The 24905-nt window shown below is 44.7% G+C and overlaps 1 protein-coding gene across 5 annotated transcripts in view; it reads right to left on the reverse strand.

Moving 5' to 3' along the window:
- LOC311520727 (cysteine-rich protein 1-like) overlaps positions 1 to 24905 on the reverse strand; it is a 175809-nt gene that overhangs the window by 5086 nt on the left and 145818 nt on the right. For all 5 annotated transcript variants that reach the window (XR_014711683.1, XR_014711684.1, XR_014711685.1 and 2 more), the window contains one exon: positions 18834 to 18928. Coding sequence is in view for 2 of the 5 variants with exons in the window: in XM_084628439.1 (XP_084484565.1) it covers positions 18834 to 18928 (95 nt within the window). In the remaining 3 variants the exon portion in view is untranslated. The remainder of the gene's footprint in view (positions 1 to 18833; positions 18929 to 24905) is intronic.

Consider the following 24905-nt stretch of genomic DNA (forward strand, 5'->3'; position numbering starts at 1 on the left):
CTAGTTCTAGGGACTAGGTTTTTCCTACACACTGTAAACCCCTGAAGCACCACTTGTGATAATATCTTGTATATTGTTTCAGAGTCTTCCTTCCAGTTTGTCTCTGAGTATTCACAGTGTAGGTGTGGATTTATAAAGCCCTGCATGGCTTAGCACTTCTGCACTAAGAAACCATCGTTCATTCCTTGTTTTACTTCCTGTCACAGATGTGGTCAGGCTCCCCTATTGGCCGCCCACTAGCTTAAGAACATAAGAACGGTCATACTGGGCCAGACCAATGAACCGTCTAGCCCAGTATCCTGTCTTCCAACGGTGGCTAATGCCAGGTGTCCCAGAGGGAATGAACAGAACAGGCAATCATCAAGTGATCCATCCCGTCACCCATTCCCAGTGTCTGGCAAACAGCTTGCTGTGAGGAATCCAGCTGCTGGAGCCCTGGATGTTTTAAGCTTCCCTGGGCCTCTGTAGGCTGCCATATTGGTTCCTCTCTTGGTCTTTCTCGCAAATTCATTGGATGCTGACTCTGTCTCTTACCTTGTCATGGAAATGGAGCCCCTCAGCCCACCTGCCTTAGACCCCAAGGTCCAGCACTGACCCCTAAGGTACCCCAGTAGCTTAAACACTGCCTCTCCCAGAACTCCCCCCAAAGGTCTGAGCCTGCTGCGTTACAGTTTAACTCCCTCAGGAGGCGTGTGGTAGGTGTTGCACCCAGACACTATGCACAAAATTCCAACACATTATTGCTCTTTAGTTAATCACATAAACACACAGACACATACAAAAATAATAACCTCTACACACATTTCCCTTCTCCGGCTTATTCTTCCTTTGGGAGTCCTGGGGGACCACCTATGTTTTAGGAGCGGTGGGTGAAATTCTGTGGCCTGCATTGTGCAGGAGGTCGGACTAGATGATCATAATGGTCCCTTCTGACCTAAATATCTATGAATCTATGAATCTATGTTCTGGTAGGTAAGAAGGCAGGCAGCATTCCCCATTCTCCCCCGCCCACCTCATCCGGGTCCTACTGCAGCTTCTCTCATCTTTACCTCACGGCAAATGGCCAAAGAGAGAGCAAATAGAACAGCTTATGCCCTTTATACTCTCCTTTGTCTCCTCTGTCAGGTGACTCCCTGGTCAGCCTCACCAGGTGATCCCAGAGCCCTGGGAGCCAGTCTGTTGTTTAGAGCGATTCCATTTTAATGGCTGAGCACTCAAGTCAACAACCCTCTCGTTATCCCTTGACCACCAGGAATTCTAGTCCAACACGGAGGTAGCAGGACCACCAAGAAGGTAAAGAGCCCCACATCCAAATGGAGCCTGCAGCCTAGCAAAGAGAGTTCATACAGGGAGTTCATAATCCCACACAGAACTCATAAACTGTACAGACAGATTCCCCCACCTTGAGATCTACTGGGATGTTCAAGCTTAGAACCCCCACGTTTAATGGTGGGGGAGAGAATGGTGACAGGATGTTTCTATTTAAGGACTCTCAGCTCTAGAATTCACTTTGCTCTTTGGTGTTGTCAGATGTTGGCTGCGTGTTCCCTCTGTGTGCTGCACCAGATAGCTGAGGCAGCAGACCTCAATCATACTGCCCAAGAAAACCACAGACCCGTTTCAATAGCGAAGGCGCCCAGCCAGGTTTATTGCTGACAAAGCACGGTCCTAGCTCCCCAGATCAACGTCTACGTTACACTAGCACATGTGTGCCCATGACAGTGGACCACCTCAGTCAGTGGCAGGACTTTCCACTGCCCCGCTAGGCTGACTAGATACACTCCCTCTGAGACGCCTCTTTATACACCAGTACAAACAAGTGACATATCGCCCCTCTGATGTGGTTAGCTACTGCCCCCTGACGTGGGTTGTTCCACCCATTACCTTGTACCTGTTGGTTTGATCAAAACATCTCTAATCCATCACACTGTCATCCTGACCTTATCACTAATAGGGGGTCAGTGTATCCTTGTATCATCTTCGGGGAGTGTGTTTGTACCATACTTGGTATCGGAGTGTTCTGCTACCGCCCTTCTGGAATGTGTCCTGTGCCCAGCACTTCTCAGGAATGTGTGTGGTTTTTGCAATACCAGCCCTATTCTTGCCAGGTTCTGTGAGCCTGCTCACAGCCTGTCTCTTGCTAACTTTGCTTTATATTAGCAAGGCTTGACCACTACTTTAGTTCAGGCCTCTGATACAAGGCCTCATGTCTCAGGCTCTCTGTCTACTACACTTGGGTCAGAGACCTTCCAGTCATGGTGCAAGAATCAGCTGTTTATCTGGGCCTTCATAGAGGAGGCAGACTGAGCAGGTAAGGCATGATTATTTGTATTTGTGGAAGGGTGTTGATTTGGGCATCTATTTGGGTTATTTATGTCTCTATTGGAATGTAACAGTAAAATATACATAGAGACTGTGACAGGTGCTTGTGGCAGGGGGCAAGGGGCACTACTTGATCACTTGCAAACAAATTGCAGTTTCTTTTTTTCGTCCCTTTCCACAGGTGTTCAGGGGAGGATAAGGAGGCAGGGCTGAAGACTGCAGGCCACTCAGCTATTCCTGTGACATGGTGGGAGGATACATGTAGTGGGAATGTTATCACCTATTTAGGCAGGACAGAGTGGGCAGCAGATACTATTACCTGCTTTAGAGTTGCCATCAGTTCAAAGCACAGGACCTGGAGGGCTTCTGGATCAGTGTTCTCACTGATGAGCCACAAGGTGGGAGATAGGTGGGAGTTTGTTACAGACATTGAGAGCAGGATAAGCAGCTCTTTAAACATCTATTTGCAATGTACAGAAAGAATAAACGTTGTCATTGGGGAGTTCAGTCGGGGGGACATATGCAGGAAGTTTGAAGCTGCCACTATTTAAACGTCCTTTGAGTTTCTTAAAACTATAGATGATGATTTCTAAGTGTATTATATCCAAGTAGGAGTACTTCTATATTAGACCTTATTCTGACAGATAAAGAAGAATTGATCATGTAGCTAAGAATTAGTGGTTGCCTGAGAGCAAGTACTCATGACCTAATTACATTTGTTATGTTCAAAGAGGATATAGTCCTGACCATTAATATATATATTTGGCATTTTAACAGGGCAATTTTTCTGATGCTGGAAACAATTACGATCAAAATTGATTGGAAGAAAAAAAATTTAAAAATGGATAACTGGGAGTGTTTAAGAAAGCTTTACTAAATATCTAAATAAACCACAATCCTGCAACCCTAAAAGAAGTCTTATTCACATAAAATATCATCCTGGTTAAGAAAGGAAGTGAAATCAGCTATAAAAAATAAAGTACAATATATAACAAATTGAAAAAGAGGGAAGTTGTAATGACTATAAATTAGCAGTTATGAAATTCAGACAATTGATGATGAAAGCTAAAGGTATCAGTGAAAAAGGTATGGACATAAATTGAGAACAAAGGAATTTCTAGAAATAACAGAGGTTCTTTACTAGACAGATATGGTAAAATTGTCAATAACTCTGGAGAAAAAGCAGAAGTGTTGAATAATTTTTGTTGTGCATTTGGAAGGAAGCTGTATGATGTAGCCACATGTTAGAGGAATATTGAAATACTTTTTGTTCCAACAATAACTAGGCAAGTTGTTATAAAGTAACTCCTAAAGTTAAACATCTTTAAATCTGCAGGATCAGATAACTGGCACCCGTGAGTTTTAAAAGAATTGGCTGGCGGATGCTCTGAACCATTGATGTTGCTTTTTAAAATATCTTGGAATGCTGGGGAAAAAATAATGTTGTGCCAATATTTTAAAAGGATAAACAGGATGACCTATGTAACTATAGGCCAGTTAGCTTGACATTGAATCATGGAATATGGAATCATGGGCAAACTCAGACTGGAAATAAGGCATAATTTTAAGTGAGAGTAATTAGCCATTGTTACAATTTACCAACATTTTTATCAATGATCTGGAAAACAACATAAAATCATGAGTGATAAAGTTTGCAGATGACATCAAAATTGGGGGAATGGTAAATAACGAAGAGGATAGGTCTCTGATACAGAATTGCCTGGGAAGCTGGGCACAAGCAAACAATATGCCTTTTAATATGGCTAAATGTAAATGTATATACATGGGGAAAAAAGAACGTAGGCCATACTTACATGACGGGGGACTCTATCTTGGGGTGCAATGACTCTGAAAAGATTTGGTGGTCGTGGTGGACAAGCACCTGAATATGAGCTCCTATTGCAACACTGTGGCCGAAAGAGCTAATATGATTCTTGGCTGCATAAACAAGGGATTCTCAAGTAGGAGCAGAGAAATTATTTTCCCCCTTGTATTTGGCACTCTTGCAATCTCTGCTGGAATATTGTGTCCAGTTCTGGACCTTTGATGACCAGAACCTGGGAGTGGAAGACAGGGGTGGATCACTCCATAATTGCTCTTTTCTTTACATTCCCCCTGACGCTTAGATACAGGCCACCATGGGAGATATAATAATTGGCAAGATGGACCATGATCTGACCTAGTATGGCAGATCTTATGTTCCAGCATGATCCAACGGCTGGAAGTTGAAGCTAGGCAAATAAGGTGTACATTTTTAAGAGTCAGGGTAATTAACCACTGGAACAACTTACCAAGGATCATGATGGATTATCCATCACTGGCAATTTTTAAACCAAGATGGGATGTTTTTCTAAAAGATCTGCTCTAAGAATTATTTTGGGGTAGTTTTGTGGCCTGTATTATGCAGCAGGTCAGACTAGAGGATCACAGGGTCCCTTCTGGCTTTGAAATCTGTGAATCTATGAAAAAAGATGTTGACAAATTGGAAAGGGTTTGGATAAGAGCTACAAGAATGATTCGAGGTCTGGAAAACCTGCCTTACAATGAGTAACTAAAGAAGTTCAGTCTATTCAATTTATCCTAGACAAGTTTAAGAGCTGGCTTGATGGTGATCTACAAATACTTAAATGGGAAAGGCATTTCTAACTGCAGATGGCTCTAGAGGAAAAAGATTACATAATGTCTGGAAGCTAGAAATAAGGTGCAAATTTTTAACAGTGAGTAGATTTAAGCATTGAAACAGCTCTCCTAAGGTTGTAGTGGATTCTCTATCACTTAAGGTCAGTAAATCAAAATTGGATGTCTTTTTCTGAAACATATGATGTTGTGCAGCCAGCAGTCTTGCGCTTCATGCAGGGATCACAGGCCTGTGCCATGCAGGAGATCAGACTTGATTATCATTAATGGACCCTTTTGGCCTTAAAAGGCATGAATCTTAGAAAGATTGCTATTTACCTCTCTCTGGATGCCTGCTGAGTCTCTCCACCTGCTTACAGAGAGAGTTAACTCAATGTAAATATGTAATTATCTGTATCTTACAGCTTTCATTCAGTTTTGCCAAACAAATTATATGTAGGTAAGTTTCACACTATCCACTGAGGAATTGTAGTCACCTTTGCAATGAGATGTGACAAATGTCTCATGAAAACAGCAACACACAGAACAGTTCAGGACAGAAAGTGAAGACTACCTTATCCAACCAAAACTGCAGAGGGAATCTAAGGAGTTAGACTATAATTACCCATCTTTGAATTTGGACATGACATCAGAGTTAATTTCCCTACTCCTGTTTTAAAGTCCCACGGCACCTTTGATGACCATAAGTGGTACCAATCCTGTTGTTGAGTCTCATCTGAAAGACAGCACCTCATTCAGACCCAAGGGTGCTACCTGCGGTCCCACTGATAACACTTCCTGCAACACTTAGCTGCCCCATCCAAGGCCTGAGCTGGGCCAATGCTACTTAGCTGTCAGAGGTAATGGATTTACAGCACCAGGTTGTATAGCCACAAATATTTCTTCACTGGTCGTGCAATAGGTAGCAGGCCAGCTGAGGCAGTTTAGTGGCAATGGGGAAGAAGCTGTGATTTTCACTATTGTGTTAGAAACCTGGATTGGGAGCAGGCACCACGCAGAGTAGGGGAGACATAAAGACTCTCACAAATTACACTTTAACAGGTAGGAGGGATATATTATAATTCACTTAAACAGATATTGTCAGGTTTAAAATCCTTATTAAAGAAAACCCAAAGACTGTTCGTGTGTTACCAATGTTTCTTTGTTATTCAAATGGAAAGAATGTTTTCCTCCTTCCTCCTTGTCTCAGGGGTGCTAAACCCCTGTGCCACCCCAGACCCCACCCGCACCCCACCCCTTCCCCCAAGCCCACACCTCTGCTCCTCCTCTTCCTGCCTCTGCTCTGCCCCGCCCCGCCTCTTCCCACCCAGTGCCGCCCCCGCACCTGAGCATGCCCCATCCCCACTCCTCTCTCTCCTCTCCAGCGCCTCCTCCACGGCATGGAACAGCTGATCATGGCGGCCAGAAGGCGCAGGGAGGGAGGGGGAGGAGTTGATCAGCAGGGCCACCAGCAGGCAGGAGGTTCTGTGTGGGGACAAGGAGGAGGAGCTGACTGCCAGTGGATGCTAACCACCCACTAAATTTTTCAGTGGGTGCTCCAGGACTTACGGTTTTCACCATGAATCTCTTTATTTACATTTCTGTATAACCTGTGAAACTAGACTCTAGAGAGAGACAAGGTGGATGAGGTAATATCTTTTGTTGGTGAGAGAGACAAGCTTTTGAGCTCCACACAGAGCTCCTCTTCAGGTCTGGGAGGTACACAGCATGTCACAGCTAAATACAAGGGAGATCAGGTAGTTAAGCATAAGGAGTTAACACATATTGCGAGAAACAATTCTAAATGAAGTGGGCAATTGCTGCAGTCATAGGAATAATATGCCAACCTCTTCATGGGCCACCTGGAGGAAGAATTTCTAGAAAAATGCTGCATGAAATCAATGATACACCTGAGATACATCAATGATTATATTCACCGTCTCCACAAATGACCAAATCTCCCTCCTAGAGTGCCCCCCCAACTTCAACAACCACCAGCCATCCATCAAACTCTCTCAAGAACATTCCCACACCCGCCTCACCTTCCTGAAAAACACGATCAGCTTCAACAATGGAGCCCTAGAACCAGATATAAGGAAATCCACAAATCATCACACTTACCTCCACAAGTTCAGCATTGACCCCAAATACACCAAGAAATTTGTTATCTCTAGCCAGGCCCTCAGATACCATAGCATATGCTCCGAGGAGAATATTCAGGATACACACCTTAACACACCTAAAACTGCTTTCACCAAAAAAGGACTCTTCACCAGAGAAGTAGATTGCATCATGGAATGGGCCACCCTAATTCCCTGAGATAATCTGCTTCAATACAGAACAAAAAAACACCCCAATGAGCCCAAACCCCTAAGTGTCACATACTAACCCACACTGGAAGCCATGCATGGTATCATCAAACCATTACAACCCATACTTGATGGGGACCACATCCTGAAAGAAATCTTTCCTGTCTTCCATCTTCTGGCCTTCCAACCCCCAGCTCCCAAACTTGCCAAACTCCTCATCAGAAGCAAACTCCACACAGACCAGGATACACCAACTGGAAGCGGCACCAGACCCTGCCAGAACAACAGATTCAAAACCTGAAGCCATATCTCCATTGCTATTATGATCAGTAACCCCTACAACACACCTTTCAAGAACCATGGGTCCTACACATGCCTATCACAAACATGGTGTACCTCATCCAGTGCATCAAATGTCCCAACAACCATTATGTGGATGAAATCAGACAGACAATCACTACGCTTTCGAATGAACTCACACAGCAAAATTGTAAAAGACAAAACCATCCAATCACCCATGGGTGAACACTTTTCACAAAGTGATCACTTTATATCTGACCTCTCAGTCTTTGTCCTCAAAGGAAACCTGCATAACACCTTTAAATGATGAGCATAGGACTTACTGCGGTACAACTAAGTCATTCAGGGGTGTGAAAAATCCTCACTCCTGACTAACATACTTATAACAACCCTAACCCCCCTGTATAGACAGTGCTATGTATGTGAGAGAGCTTCTTCCACCGACATAGCTCCCTCCTCTCACAGAGGTGGAGTTAGTAAGAGCTCTCTCCCATCAGCTTAGAGAGTCTTCATCAGATGTGCTACAGGGATGCAGCTGCATCAGTGCAGCTGTGCCAATATACCTTTCTAGTGCAGACCTGCCCTAACTCTCCCTTGTCCTATGACTGCGGATGTGTTAATTTCCTATTCGATTTTGAAAGGTTTCTTGCAACAGGTGTTAACTCCTTATGCTTAACAAATTGTTCCCCCTTTTATTGAGCTGTGACATACTGATTACCCTTCCCAGCCCTGAAGAAGAGCTCTGTAGAGCTCAAAAGCTCATCTCTCTCTCACCAACAGAAGTTATTCCAGTAAAAGATGTTACCTCATCCGCCTTGTCTCTCTGATATCCTGGGACCAACATGATGATAACAACACTGCAAACTAGATCCTAGTCCGTTTCCCTTGCTTTATTGCACTTCTCTTAGGTGCATGACGCGTCAGTGTTCGGATTGCAAACAGTACATGGGAAATTTTTAAATGCAAAAAATGTGTTGCATTGAGTGGTTTTTAAAAAATAATATTTAATGAGAACAGGTAGACAATGTTTTTTTATAATTTTCAATCAGAATCTAACTGTTGGACCTAAACTTTCTGCTAATAGAAGATTATTTCAGTTTATGAATTAGACGTATGGAGTTAGTCCTTGCTAACTACTCCACTTTGTAGGAGAGACACTTCTCATTTCCTTTTATTAGAGATTTTTCAGTTTGCTTCCCTGCCTCCCAAAAACTGCACTGAGGCCAAAGCATTTCAGTGCGGGCTGAAGGCATGTATTATTTCTCCCCCAAATGTTCCTGTTAATGGTATTTAAGTGCTGGCATTGATATGGGTGTACTCAGACAGAGTAAAACACAGAGCTGCTACAGGTGAGTTCGGGGTGAAAGCAGATAAACTGACTGAAGGGCTGGGAAGGGGAGTGGCATAGAGGGAACTCAGCAAGAGGGTTGTTTTTGTTATGGTCTGACAAAAAAACGCAAGCAAAGTTTAACATTTAAAATAAAAGCGGCAAAGAGTCCTGTTGCACCTTATAGACTAACAGACGTATTGGAGCATGAGCTTTCATGGGTGCATGCGACGAAGTGGATATTGACCCACGAAAGCTCATGCTCCAGTACGTCTGTTAGTCTATAAGGTGCCCACAGGACTCTTTGCTGCTTTTACAGATCCAGACTAACACGGCTACCCCTCTGATATTTAAAATAAAGTATCATGAGCATTGCTTTGTGCCATAGATCTCGTTTAGCTTCTCATTTCAGCTCAATATTAGCTGATTGCAGTGGACAGATCTGATGATAGTGCAGGTACCTGCCATCCCGACCTCTGGCAAGCCAGCCCACCTCTAACTTTCCTTTATCAATGTGGCTCTCTACTTTGGGAGACGGAAAAAAATCCCAAACCCCAGAGGAATTAAAGTTGTTGGGACCTTATCTAAAGTGATCGAAGTGGATGGAAAGACTGACTTTGAATCCATCCCTGACTTAAGGCAAAATCCTATTTGTCTCACTTATCCTGTGTGTAATCCCATTGACTGCAATGGGACAAGTGCCATCGGCAAGACGTGGAGCATTAGACCTTGAGAATTCAGCGTTCGGATCCTGTGTCAACATCTTCCTGAGATCCAGCTATCTTTGAGCTGCCCATGTACCCCAGAATTTAATTCCCCACCTCCCATCATTTCCACTTCAATCATTTCAAGGGTACACCTTTGTAATCACCCATCCACATGCAGAACTCCCAAGCGTCAACGGTTGTGCACATTGTCTTCTTCGGTTATTCTTATTTGTAAAACAGGAGCACCCGTGGACATGAGCTGAAATCAGAGCCCTGTAGCGATAGGAGCTGTACACATGCTCAGTCCCTGCCCAAAAACGCTTACATTCTAAACAGGCCAGGCAGACAAAGGAAGTACAGTATCTGCACCCCCATTTTAGAGGTGGGGAGCTCAGGCCCAGGGAGATTGACTGACACCTCTGAGATCACACAAGAGATCTCCAGTAGAACTGGAATTGTTCTATCCTGGGGTACATAAACTCCAGGCTGAAATCTAGGCTGTTAACTAGCACGGGGTACAGGTTATTACTGAGATACAGCAACACAGGGATGGGTCTACATAGTGGCGGTACAGCAAACCTGCATTCTGATTGGCTGAGCCAACTCCACTCCTGTAAAACAATAGATAGACATATACTCATAAGAAAAGGATAAGGATTGCCCTCCAACCAGCTAGTCACAGTATGTGTCTCAGCAGCCCATGGAAATGGAACCCAGAGCAGAGAGGGCAAGTCCTGCTTAAAATGGGTTCAGGAATAATGTGTGCACTCGATTCAAACAAGCAGCATCTAGAGCTTTGCGAGCCATGGCATCTGGATGTGGACAGTGTGCTTTTAAGACCTGGACCATTTTGCATGGAGTTCAAAAGCAGGCTGGCCAGCTGGAAGCAGCTGCAGCTGGAGTTGGTTGGAGACTGCACCTAGGAATGAGTTAGGGTTGGATGGAGCTTGTAACTAATGGACCTTCTCATTGGGCTGACGTGATCCATTTTCTCATTATGTGCTTCTTATCCGGTTAAAGTCGCGGGGCCAGAGCCTCCGCTGGTGCAAGCTGCTGTAACTCTATTGAAGTTACTGGTGCTACACTGATGTACGGGAGCCAAGGGTCTGATTCTAGTCCCTTGTGGTTCGCTTGAATGGCATGCTTGGCTTGTTGGATTTGAGGAGACATAGCAGGCCAGTATTTTTGTTCTGTGTTTGTACAGTGCCTTGCACATTGGGGTCCCGATCCATGGCTGGGGCCTAGATGCTACCACAGCATGGATAATTAATAATAGTATAATATTGTGGGTTGGGTTATACCTCATTTAACCTGTTGGGTGTGGCTGCCACCCCTCATTTCAGATATTTGTAAGAGACAGTTAAGCAGCTCCTGCCTAAAACAAAGGCATATGCAAGTCTGCCCAGGAATTAGAACTGTGTGGGCTGAGGGCTTTGCTGAGCATTGTTTGTGGGTGAGGATATGTGTGGGAGGGGAGAATCGGGAGAGAGAAAGACAGCACCACAGAAGCAGAAGGAGCAGGAAGACAGTAAGAGAAGGCTGGTAATGTGGTTCTGAGAGAGAGCTAGTAGAAAGCTTTTTAAGCAGAGTGCTGGCTGGAAAGGAAGGCTTGGAACAGCAAGCAAGGAAACTGGCTCCTGCTATTTGATTCCTGCTGTGTTCAGGCAAACAGGACTTTACACGTAATCTTTGTAAATAAACAGGATTGCATCAAAGACAATACCTGGCTCTGTCACCAGTTTCTCCCCCTAACTGGAACAACCCGTGACACCCTGTATTTAGCTAATCGCTCAGGTCAAAGGGAATAACAGGAACAAAACCCAGCTGGCGGGGGGTTAGTTTAAACATTACTATCTAGTATTTCCCTTCAGTTCCTGACAGTGAACTGAAATTAAAACGAATGGCTGGATTTTCTTCTGTTCACCCCATATTGACACCTAGCAAATATGGAGAAAGGAAACACCCAGTGTGTCAGGGAACTTCCTTAGCAAACAAATCCCAAGAGCCTGGGGGGTCTTTATGACCAGTGCTGCTGAGATTTCCCACCTTTAGGAGCATTAGGTCTTGTCATGAGCTCAAAGGATACTGTACAATATTTCTGCCTGGCATTTTCCATTCTTCCCACGCTGTGTGGGGGGCTTTGGGGGCACTCAGAGTATGTCACCGACCAGACATTTTGAATCTCGCTCATTATCTATTGCTGAAAAACCCCTCTAATGCCCCACACACACACACACACACTTGTGAACTCCGAGACTCACCTTTCCCCAGCGCTTTAATTAACTAGTGATAAATAACACCACTGCCGCGAATGCTGCACTACAGCCAGGTGATTAAATGGCTGGGTCTGAAAAAACTCAACTTCTGCTTTTAAGCAAATTCATACTGTATTAGAGGGAGTACGGGGAATGCTGGTTACATTTGCCAGGAAATACTGACTGTCGGGATAAGCAGTCACTTTAAATCAATCCACTAGTAAAAGGAGCTTCCCACAGATGCTGTGGGGATGGGATGCACATATTCAGGGAAGCAGCTTCGCTTCCAGAATAGGTGGGTGTCTGCTATTTCTGGTCTAATCCTGGCTATGAGGCTAGCGAGTTAAACAGCCAGTCTCTCCCTCTGGAGACCTGGAGTCAAAGCTGATTTACAGCAGATCCATGAGTCAGAGCTTTCGGAAATGAAAAGGGACCTTCTCAGATTACCTAATTAAAGCCCCTGCTTCCAGGTTAGAGATGTCTAGTGACTGTGCCATAGCAAGCTACCTTATTCGACACTTCGTTTCGCTGGCTGACTGACTTTAACATCAGTTATTTCTGCTATCTCCCTTTATCCTTTTAACTTCAGCACCTTGCTCCTTAGTTTAATCCCAGTGTCCCCTAAGAACAGTTACTTGTGTTCTTCTGTATTGAGCTGCCTTTAGGAATGTGCCGGTACCTCGCTGCCTTTTTAAGTATCATAGAATCATAGAATATCAGGGTTGGAAGGGACCTCAGGAGGTCATCTTGTCCAACCCCCTACTCAAAGCAGGACCGATCCCCTATTAAATTATCCCATCCAGAGCTTTGTCAAGCCTGACCGTAAAAACCTCAAAGGAAGGAGATTCCACAACCTCCCTAGGTAACGCATTCCAGTGTTTCACCACCCTACTAGTGAAAAAGTTTTTCCTAATATCCAACCTAAACCTCCCCCACTGCAACTTGAGACCATTACTCCTTGTTCTGTCATCAGCTACCACTGAGAACAGTCTAGAGCCATCCTCTTTGGAACCCCTTTACAGGTAGTTGAAAGCAACTATCAAATCCCCCCTCATTCTTCTCTTCCGCAGACTAAACAATCCCAGTTCCCTCAGCCTCTCCTCGTAAGTCATGCGTTCCAGTCCCCTAATCATTTTTGTTGCCCTCCGCTGGACTCTTTCCAATTTTTCCACATCCTTCTTGTAGTGTGGGGCCCAAAACTGGACACAGTACTCCAGATGAGGCCTCACCAACGTCAAATAGAGGGGAACGATCACGTCCCTCAATCTGCTGGCAATGCCCCTACCTATACATCCCAAACTGCCATTGGCCTTCTTGGCAACAAGGGCACACTGTTGACTCATATCTAGCTTCTCGTCCACTGTCACCCCTAGGTCCTTTTCTGCAGAACTGCTGCCTAGCCATTCGGTCCCTAGTCTGTAGCGGTGCATGGGATTCTTCCGTCCTAAGTGCAGAACTCTGCACTTGTCCTTGTTGAACCTCATCAGATTTCTTTTGGCCCAATCCTCTAATTTGTCTAGGTCCCTCTGTATCCTATCCCTACCCTCCAGCGTATCTACCTCTCCTCCCAGTTTAGTGTCATCTGCAAACTAGCTGAGGGTGCAATCCACACTATCCTGCAGATCATTTATGAAGATATTGAACAAAACCGGCCCCAGGACCGACCCTTGGGGCACTCCACTTGATACTGGCTGCCAACTAGACATGGAGCCATTGCTCACTACCCGTTGAGCCCGACAATCTAGCCAACTTTCAGTCCACCTTATGGTCCATTCATCCAGCCGATACTTCTTTAACTTGCTGGCAAGAATACTGTGGGGACCGTTTCAAAAGCTTTGCTAAAGTCAAGGAACAACATGTCCACCACTTTCCCCTCATCCACAGAGCCAGTTATCTCATCATAGAAGGCAATTAGATTAGTCAGGCATGACTTGCCCTTGGTGAATCCATGCTGATTGTTCCTGATCACTTTCCTCTCCTCTAAGTGCTTCAGAATTGATTCCTTGAGGACCTGCTGCATGATTTTTCCAGGGACTGAAGTGAGGCTGACTGGCATGTAGTTCCCAGGATCCTCCTTCTTCCCTTTTTTAAAGATGGGCACTACATTAGCCTTTTTCCAGTCGTCCGGGACTTCCCCCAATCGCCATGAGTTTTCAAAGATAATGGCCAACGGCTCTGCAATCACATCCGCCAACTCCTTTAGCACTCTCGGATGCAGCGCGTCCAGCCCCATGTACTTGTGCTCGTCCAGCTTTTCTAAATAGTCCCGAACCACTTCTTCCTCCACAGAGGGGTGGTCACCGCCTCCCCATGCTATGCTGCCCAGTGCAGTAGTCTGGGAGCTGACCTTGTTCGTGAAGACAGAGGCAAAAAAAGTATTCGCAAAAAGAAAAGGAGGACTTGTGGCACCTTAGAGACTAACCGATTTATTAGAGCATAAGCTTTCGTGAGCTACAGCTCACTTCCTCAGATGCATATCGTGGAAACTGCAGCAGGCTTTATATATACACAGAGAATATGAAACAATACCTATTCCCACCCCACTGTCCTGCTGGTAATAGCTTATCTAAAGTGATTTCCAGCACAAATCCAGGTTTTCTCACCCTCCACCCCCCCACACAAATTCACTCTCCTGCTGGTGAGAGTGAATTTGTGTGGGGGGGTGGAGGGTGAGAAAACCTGGATTTGTGCTGGAAATCACTTTAGATAAGCTATTACCAGCAGGACAGTGGGGTGGGAATAGGTATTGTTTCATATTCTCTGTGTATATATAAAGCCTGCTGCAGTTTCCACGATATGCATCTGAGGAAGTGAGCTGTAGCTCACGAAAGCTTATGCTCTAATAAATCGGTTAGTCTCTAAGGTGCCACAAGTCCTCCTTTTCTTTTTGCGAATACAGACTAACACGGCTGCTACTCTAAAAAAAGTATTGAGTACATTAGCTTTTTCCACATCCTCTGTCACTAGGTTGCCTCCCTCATTCGTTAAGGGGCACACACTTTCCTTGACTTTCTTCTTGTTGCTAACATACCTGAAGAAACCCTTCTTGTTACTCTTAACATCTCTTGCTAGCTGCAACTCCAGGTGTGATTTGGCCTTCCTGATTTCACTCCTGCATGCCCAAGCAATATTTTTATACTCTTCCCTAGTCATTTGTCCAATCTTCCACTTCTTGTAAGCTTCTTTTTTGTGTTTAAGATCAGCAAGTATTTCACTGTGAAGCCAAGCTGGTCACCTGCCATATTTACTATTCTTTCTGCACATTGGGATGGTTTGTCCCTGTAACCTCAATAAGGATTCTTTAAAATACAGCCAGTTCTCCTGGATTCCTTTCCCCCTCATGTTATTCGCCCAGGGGATCCTGCCCCTCAGTTCCCTGAGGGAGTCAAAGTCTGCTTTTCTGAAGTCCAGGGTCCATATTCTGCTGCTCTCCTTTCTTTCCTGTGTCAGAATCCTGAACTCGACCATCTTATGGTCACTGCCTCCCAGGTTCCCATCCACTTTTGCTTCCCCTACTAATTCTTCCTGGTTTGTGAGCAGCAGGTCAAGAAGAGCTCTGCCCCTAGTTGGTTCCTCCAGCACTTGCACCAGGAAATTGTCCCCTACACTTTCCAAAAACTTCCTGGATTGTCTGTGCACTGCTGTATTGCTCTTTCAGCAGATATCAGGGTGATTGAAATCTCCCATGAGAACCAGGGCCTGCGATCTAGTAACTTCCGTGAGTTGCCGGAAGAAAGCCTCATCCACCTCATCCCTCTGGTCCGGTGGTCTGTAGCAGACTCCCACCACGACATCGCCCTTGTTGCTCACACTTCTAAACTTAATCCAGAGACACTCAGCTTTTTCTGCAGTTTCATACTTGAGCTCTGAGCAGTCATACTGCTCCCTTACATACAGTGCAACTCCCCCACCTTTTCTGCCCTGCCTGTCCTTCCTGAACAGTTTATATCCATCCATGACAGTACTCCAGTCATGTGAGTTATCCCACCAAGTCTCTGTTATTCCAATCACATCATAATTCCTTGACTGTGCCAGGACTTCCAGTTCTCCCTGCTTGTTTCCCAGGCTTCTTGCATTTGTGTATAGGCACTTGAGATAACTTGCTGATCGTCCCTCTTTCTCAGTATCAGACAGGAGCCCTGCTCTCTTGCACGCTCCTGCTCGTGCTTCCTCCCAGTATCCCACTTCCCCACTTACTTCAGGGCTTTGGTCTCTTTCCCCCGGTGAACCTAGTTTAAAGCCCTCCTCACTAAGTTAGCCAGCCTGCTTGCGAAGATGCTCTTCCCTCTCTTCGTTAGGTGGAGCCCGTCTCTGCCTAGCACTCCTCCTTCTTGGAACACCATCCCACGGTCAAAGAATCGAAAGCCTTCTCTCCGACACCACCTGCGTAGCCATTCGTTGACTTCCATGATTCCACATGTAGTTTTTAGGTTAAACAAACCAGTTCCTTCCATCTCTCCTAGTAGAAACTCAAGACTCATTTTCGTTGCTCTTCTTTGAACCCTCTCTTTTTTGGTATCTTTTTTGAAACTCGGACAGAACTACACAGAGAGAATTCCAGATGAAAAGAAGATAGGTAACTTATCCTTAGAGCTGGTCAAAAGTCAGAATTTCCCTCCATGGCAAATTCCAACATTTTGACATTTCCGTTCATTGAAAAATGTTCACATTTCCCGTGAAACAATATTTTTTTGGGGGGGGACTTGTTTGGGGCCAATCAAAACATTTTGTTTCAATAAAATCTAATCCACAAGGGGTCCAGGACCATGGCCCGAGGCTCTTAGGCTGATTTTGGCATTTTAAAAAGTGCATAATATACAGGTTCCAGAACAGCTAAGTGAGGAGTAGGTCTGGGCTCAGCCAATTGTTACTGTCCTCGAGAAGGGGGAAAGCAGGCTGGGGATTGTTCTTCATTAGGCTGTTTTAGGGGAGGAGTGATGTACATATCACCTTAGACACAAGAAGTTCACATGAGACAGACACAGAACAGGCTCCCACCAGCTTCCCACTTCTGCCTAGTCAGCAAGCAGAATTTGGCTCTGATCACGTGTTAAGGGGAATGCACTGGCTGAGCTGCCCAGGTTACTGTGTGTTAGCGACAACATCGTCCCAATGCCTTCCCCTTACCCAGACCATCACCACAGCCCTTTGGGTAAGAACCTGAAAGATCTCATGGCCTTTCTGATTCATGAACTTGCAGAAAGCGAGGAAGGGCTGTGCCAAGCCAGGCAGGTCTGTGGCAGCATGCACCGCCATCTTTGTTTGTCTCAGTGATTGGCGATTTAAAGAGTGTGGCAGTAGGGCTGATTCTGATTTTAGAGAAGAGGAGCCTATGGTTGGGCATGTTGCAGAATCAGAAACTGCATGCAGATTCATGACAGCTCTTGGGTGTCTTGTATAAATCAGATCCTGTATGCAGAATCTGTCACGGGGCAGTACTGCATGCAAAGAAAGAGCAGCTCTCTCTGGCTACCCTGAGATATCATCCACCGCGGATGTGGGCAGGTGCATGCAGGCATGGGCAGGCTGTGCTGCATGCCCACAGAGACTCACTCCTGCACACCCCTGCCTGAACTGGGTCTTGGAAGCAGGGACACATTAAGGCACAGGCAGCCTGGGGCTCCAGCTCCTGGAATCATGTGATGACATCTGAATCCTAGTATTAATTTAAAAATTGTTTCTAGCCCTGATGGATAGTAAGAAGAGCTTGAAACTGTGGCCTGAGACTGCAGAGAGCCTGAGACAATTGCTCTGAGAGAGGAAACTGCCCCGGTAATCTCAAAGGATTATTTATTTTGAAATCCACTGCTCTTGGGACCCCTGCTGATCCCCCTCTACTCGAGAAGTGGCGGTATCTTTGAAAATACGGCCCCAGCTGTCTAAATCCCTTTTGAAAGAGGGACTTAGGCTCTGAAATCATTTAGTGGCTAGCTCCACTTGGCCAGCCAACCAGTTACACAAAGCTCCTTTCCATTTCTCCCCACCTCCCGCATTTGAGGAACACCTCAACCCTCTCCAAAAACCCATCCCATCGATTTTGCAGCATCCCTAAAGTGTCATTGACTTTGGGTTAGACTAGGAAAATCTTCCCAAGAGTTCACTCCCTGATGCTCAGGGGCAGTCTTCAAAAGCAGGGCTCTCAGCTCTATTGCTTGAGGTACGTCAAACCACAGCTGTGCCGCGCTCCCCTCCCCTGGTGGTACTCACAGGCTGCCCCTTCAGATCCGAGTCTGTGTAGACCTGGGCAGGAAATGGTTTTCCCATCCCAGGAAAATTTTCACCTCCTGAATTGTGATGAAAATCGTGATCTCAAATTTTCCCACCTGTCAAGCCCCCAATTTTTTTTTTATAATTCATCTCATTCAAAACATTTCATTTAAAGTTTGATTTTTTAAAATTGTTGTTAGCATAAATTTCTAACCAAAATGTGTTTCTGAACTGGAATTTTTCATTCTGAAAATGTCGACACGAGTCGTGTGGACAATTTCAAAATTTCTTTTCTCCAACCAATTTTTCAAGATGAGCAAGTCATCGAAACTGGCCCTTGCCTGTGAACAGTTTTGGGTTGGACAAATTGATATTTTCTGATGAAAAAACATTTCGCTGAAAAATTCCTGCCAGGCTCTACTAGTGTGTATGGTACCATGTGCAACCTGTCTCAACACACTCACCCCCGTCCACCTCCCCACACCGGCGTGTGACAGACACACGATAGTTTGTCTTTATCGCTGTGGCAAGCTGGATATTTTTAGTAAATGGTGGTGCTACCCTGGTGCTGTAATAGTTCTAATCTGTCTGCTGTTCTCAGTGCATGTCCACTTTCTACCAGCCTTTATCTCCCCAGCTATCACACTGAAAAAACTTCTAAGCGGATTGCATGCAGCCTTCATTGCATCCCAGTGCGAACCAGCCCTTTGAAATGGGATCAGGAGACGGATTATTGTGGTCATGCAGTAACTCATTGAGGCAGGCAGATAAGAGACAGTTCGTTTCCTACCTCTGCGTGCTGGCCGGGGCTGAGCTGCCGTTTGCACTGGTAACACTTCAGACAAAGGGGATGATAGTCTTTGCCTAGAGAACGCTTCCTCTCAGCTGTTAAGAGAAGAAAAAGGTATGAGTAATTATACTCCAAGCACCTCATTAATAGTGGAACATATGTGAAATGGGTCTTTGATCCGTGGAATTACTTGCCAAGGAAGAGGGAAGAGTGAGACTCTTTTTCTCAAATCAAAGCCATGGTAGAATCTTTAATACAGGGACAATTTGGCTTTTTCCTGTGAGTTGGTTTCAACAGCACGGCTGTGGCTCTGTCTTTTTGAAGTTTACTCTTTCTAAACTTTACACATTGGAAATTTCACACCTAACCAGGACGAAAATTGCCTTTCTTCTTCACTTCAATCAAATGTAGGGTTTGGGAGGGTTTTTTTTTTTTTTTCATCTTTGGCAGGATTTCTGTCCCAGGTCACACATTGTTTAGTGTAGATGCTTTCTTGGTTTGTGTTTGAGCTGAGAATAAAAAGGCATGCAGGGAGACACATTATGCAGTCAGCTTGGGTACCTAGTTGTCTTATTATTATTTAGAATTTTACTCTGAGGCAATTATGTATTTCAATCTTGTGTCATAAAATTGCTAAAGGGAGAGAGCAGTGCTTATTAAGTCCCCATGCAGAATATGATCAAACACAGAGATAACACCTGACAGCTCAGGATCAGGCTGAATGCATGGCTTGATGCAAACATTCTTGTGGGAGTGGATCAAGAAAATCAGGACAACCCTATAGCCACATATTGCATTTCAGGAAACATACAAACGTGTTTTATTTATCTTCCCTGTGGAGCTGTCAGACAATTATTGGGCATTTATTTCCCTGGTATATTTTCCCTGTAGAGGGGCTTTGATCCTGGTACATTATAGTCATCTGTATAAGGCCACAAGGAACGCCAGCCAATAGTAATAATAAATATCTCACATTTGGAAGGCACCTTTTTATCCCTACAGATCTCACTGGGCTACGTAAACTGTGTTTCTCCCCATTTCTGAAATTCTCCCCACTCCATTAATTTAGCCAGCTCTGGGGAGGAATATAGTGTCTGTTTAACAGCACACAGCAACCTTACACAATGGTTACAGGAAGAAGACTGAAACGGCAGTGGGAAGTTAGATGGGCAGAATATTTGAGTTGGATTTAAATCGGGACACCAGGGTTAACATCTCTACCCCTGTGAAAAGGGCAATAGGAGCTTTACTCATCACAAGCACTGAGGGTTTCCATTTAAGAGATCGCTCAGTGAGTGGTTTCTCTAGCAACACAGTGGGAAGCTAGTTCAGTACTGATCCAGTGCCCGATTTTCAACTTGACAGCACTTTCTGCATAGTCAGTTTCCCCTGGTGTGTACTGTATGTGTGTGTTTCGCACCCCAAGAGGGGGAATGTGATTCTAAACCCACAAACGTTAGCAGGGAATTTGGGGGCAAGACCTAGAACAACTTGTACATCTTTTTTTTAAAAATGGCTGGATTTCAAGTTACTGGTGTCCCTTTAATGTCACAGGATAGATTTTGTCCTCTCTTACAGAGTGATACTAGTGACTCCTGTGAAGTCCAGGAGGAAAATTGCAGCTTTGGATCCAAATTCCCTTTAACTCTGGAAAAGGTTGGACTCTGATCCAAACCCCATGGCTCAGGCATGTTGGGCCGAAGCTGGAATCTGGATGGGACCAGAGTGGTAGCTTGAATTTGGTGAAATGTGGGTTCTAGATAGGAACCTGGCGACATGGGCCCATATCCAGCCAAAACCTGGAATAACTATTCCAGGGCCGCTGAATGCTGGCTAGGGAGCTTTATGGACCAACACAGAGGGGCAGAATTTCTGCGGAGCAGTAAGAATGCCCCAGCACATCCCCATTCCTCTGACATGTCCCCACCGCTTTCCTCGGGCATGCCCCTGCTCAACCCTGGATCACCCCATGCAGCAGGGCTCCTGCAGAGGCCACACAGTGCTGGTAATGATGAACTGGGCCCCTAGAGTTTAACTGATCCAAGTAGGGCTTGGAATTATTCAAACTCTCACAAGTGCAGGTGCTAACCTGGAGTCCTGACTAAGGCCAGGATGAAGTTTGGCACCAGTCATTTAAGAATGTAACCTGAAACAGGGCTGCAGCCAGATGACAACAGAGGCCATGAGTGGTGCCCAGTCATTACATTGATCCCATTGGCAGCCCCTTAAAGCTCCTTCCTGGATGGTGCTAAATTAAGCCTGGGATGGGTTACATGTAATCCCTGCATTTTCTAGCCTGACCAGTTTTTATTTCTGATTCCCATTGGGTTGGTGCACTGAGAGGGGAGAAGGAACAATCTTCACGCAAACTATCTCCTCGCACGTTGCTCTTCTCCACTGGTCACATGTCAAATTGGTCACATTGGTGATGTGTCCACGCAAGAGGATTAGTGCAGATCAGGGCTTAGCAAGAGGGCCCCCGCCTGTCTCTCTCTCACTTCAATCCCTGGGCAAGCCCCAGGTGAGTTCCACCAGCACAGTTTATTTCAGTCATTCTGGCTCTTGCGTCTCCTGAGCACTGGCATTGGAGGTGGCTGTGACGGGCGCAGAAACCCGCCCGTTCCAATATGGGAAGGGCGGATTCCTAACCCTGCAGATTTGCCCATGACAACCACATGGGCAGTAGCAGGTATATCAGTTCTGAAGCACTTCTGATTTCCCTTGTAGTAATATCCCACGGACACCTTCGTAATACCCTGCAGTTACCGTACCTCTAGTACCGTAATTAATAAAGTATCATGGGTCCCAATCCCCACTTTAACTACTTCCCTTTAAAGCAGAAGCTACAGGATTCATCAGGCTCAAATTGCGTGGTGCCTAAATTAAGAGCCACTGTTAAGAAAGTGCATTGTAAGTCATTGCAAGCCAACAAACGCGCTCCGCCAGCAGTGGCTATCTTTGGAGAGGGATTCATAGATAGATTCATAGATTCATAGATATTTAGGTCAGAAGGGACCATCATGATCATCTAGTCTGACCTCCTGCATAATGCAGGCCACAGAATTTCACCCACCACTCCTAAAAAAGACCTCACACCTATATCTGTGCTATTGAAGTCCTCAAATTGTAGTTTGAAGACCTCAAGGAGCAGAGAATCCTCCAGCAAGTGACCCGTGCCCCATGCTACAGAGGAAGGCGAAAAACCTCCAGGGCCTTCCAATCTGCCCTGGAGGAAAATTCCTTCCCGACCCCAAATATGGCGATCAGCTAAACCCTGAGCATATGGGCAAGATTCATCAGCCAGATACTACAGAAAATTCTTTCCCGGGTAACTTGGATCTTACCCCATCTAAAAACCCATCACAGGCCATTGGGCCTATTTACCATGAATATTTAATTACCAAAACCATGTTATCCCATCATACCATCTCCTCCATAAACTTATCAAGTTTAATCTTAAAGCAAGATAGATCTTTTGCCCCCACTACTTCCCTCGGAAGGCTATTCCAAAACTTCACTCCTCTGATGGTTAGAAACCTTCGTCTAATTTCTAATCTAAATTTCCTAGTGGCCAGTTTATATCCATTTGTTCTTGTGTCCACATTGGTATTGAGTTTAAATAATTCCTCTCCCTCTCTGGTATTTATCCCTCTTGGGATGGGATGGACAGGGGCATACGTGTTTGAACTAGTGTACTACCAACAAAGGGAGGTGGTGTTGGCTAATGGATAGCATGCCGGACTGGGACTCGGCAGACCAGGCTTCTATTCCCGGTAACTTTTGACAAGTTGCATCATTCCTCTGTGCCTCAGTTTCCTCATCTGTATAATGGGGACAATGATACTGACCTCTTTTGTAAAGCGTTTTGAGATCTCCTGATGAAAAATGTTATAAAGACCTCAGTAGTAATAGTATTAATTAGCACAGACCTCTCTGCAAACAGGCAGATTCTGAGCAACCACTTCTAGCGAAGTACAAATGCACACATGACCTAGGGGGAATGGAAAGGATCCCCCTCCCCACTTCGTGTTGTGCTGGTTGAAGCAGCTTTCATAAATCAGATCGTACATCTCGGGTTGGTTGGTAGAAGAGATCCTAAAGTAGGATTTTTAGACGTATCCCAGAAGGGACGAGCAAGATGAGATGACCCTTCAGACTCCTCTTTATTTTAAACATTCATATTGTGGCTAACGCATGTCATCCCTTGAGCCGCTGAATCCCATTTACTGGCCTGAATGCTCCATTTGCTGACTTTGCTGTCACATCTGACTTTTTCAGAACAGTGGAACAGAATCCTGTCACTTTGCAGCACAAGGACACGCTGCTGGAAGGCAAAGCCTTACCTGACACAAACCCCAGGAGAAAAGAGGTGCATGCATTATGCCATAATAATATGCTCGACAAACCTCCACTGAGTCAAATGCCCTCAATTGTTATCTTGCCAGCTATTGCCGGCCAAAGAAGTGGAAGAGTATTTGGCCAAATGTGAAATAAACAGATGTTTCTTGACAAAATATTTAAAAATTAATCAGTATTTCAGTGGGATGGCCATTAAAGCCAAGCTGTCATGGAAGTTAAGGGCTTCAAGAGTACAGACAAAACCTCCCCTGCACCTTTCTTTGGACTATGCAGTGGAATTTGAGCAGGTCTTTTCATGCCACGTTCCCGCACTTCCCCCACATAAAATGCATACGTTTTTGCCCCAAAGCAGCAGGAAAAATTCAAGCCTGCCTACCAACATCCAATTAACTTCACAAGGGTGTCTCCTCCAGGGCAACCACTGAGATCTTCTGTGATGACACCAGGCAAAAGTGGTAAACCGCACCACGGCATTTTTTTAGGTTCCATTGTGCACAGCTATAATTATGCAATTGTCTGTGAGTGCTTACAGTGAAACTACGGATGCGAACTACAGAAGCGTAAGTTTTTACTACAGTGGATCAGGTCCAGGGTGGATAAAAATGTATTATTTTTTTAACAAATCAAAAAAATCCTATTTTTTTATTTAAATTGGATTTTTGAGGAAAAAAACTATCTAAAGATAGTTTTAATTAAGATGCATTATAGCTCAAAGATATCGCATCATGGAATAGGGATTATAAATTCTAATTCTATAGTATAAGACAGTATATTCATGTAATGGTTAAGAAAAGTTTTGTAAATGAGTTCCAATAGTTCATGGATTAGGGCCCCAAATTTATGGGGTTCCAGGGGCTACTGTATAGATTGTTTAGGTTAATCTTTCTATCTACCAAATGAGATTCAGTGCTCAATCTAGAAGATACCATCAGAGATGCTTAGTTTTGCAGTTCTCAAACTGGATTTGTGTCTCCGGAGATAACATGCTTGTTAACAGCAAAAATGGTTTAAAATAAATAAATAATATATAGAGATGAGAAATAACAGACCTCAACTCTATTGTCCCTCTGCAAATGTGTGTACACAGAGTCAATCCCTTATCTCTCTCTAAAAGTGCAGAGTTTCAAAAAGTTCAATGGATAGAAGATTGTTGGAGGCAGAATAGATCTGGACAAGGAGAAGAAGTTTGAAGATAAATTTGAGAAGGGAGGGACAGGCAGTAGAAACAAAAATGAAACTGTTTGAGCAGCATATTCCAGAAGTCTTGAGGTCTTTCTGAGTGTAGCCTTCATTGATTTGAGTTCTACCATACCATTCTCTCACTAGAAGGAAAAACCTATAATGGCAGCAGGCCAAAAAAGAGACCCAGTTTGGGAATATTTTAATGAAGTTCCTCTACCTGTGGGTAAGACAGGCACGGCTGCAAAATGCAAACAGTGCAACAAAGAAATGCGAGGCCTGGTTGCCCGAATGAAACAACATCTTGAGACGTGTTTCTTCTCAAGAGGAAGCTGCGTTGAAGATGGTGAAAGGAACAGGTCTGAACATGCAGGCTCTTCAGGTTGGTAAACTTTTTTATTTCATACTTCTTTCTTAAGGACTGCCTGTCCTCCTTCTGGACTATTCTTGAATTCTCATGTTTGAGCAAAAAATATAGTTGTTGCTCTATGGTACTATCAATTTTAGATGCAGTCGTGAAAAAAAATAAATCGC

The sequence above is a fragment of the Lepidochelys olivacea genome (genome assembly GCF_965140295.1).
Source record: "Lepidochelys olivacea isolate rLepOli2 genome assembly, chromosome: 5".
Lineage (NCBI taxonomy): Eukaryota > Metazoa > Chordata > Testudines > Cheloniidae > Lepidochelys > Lepidochelys olivacea.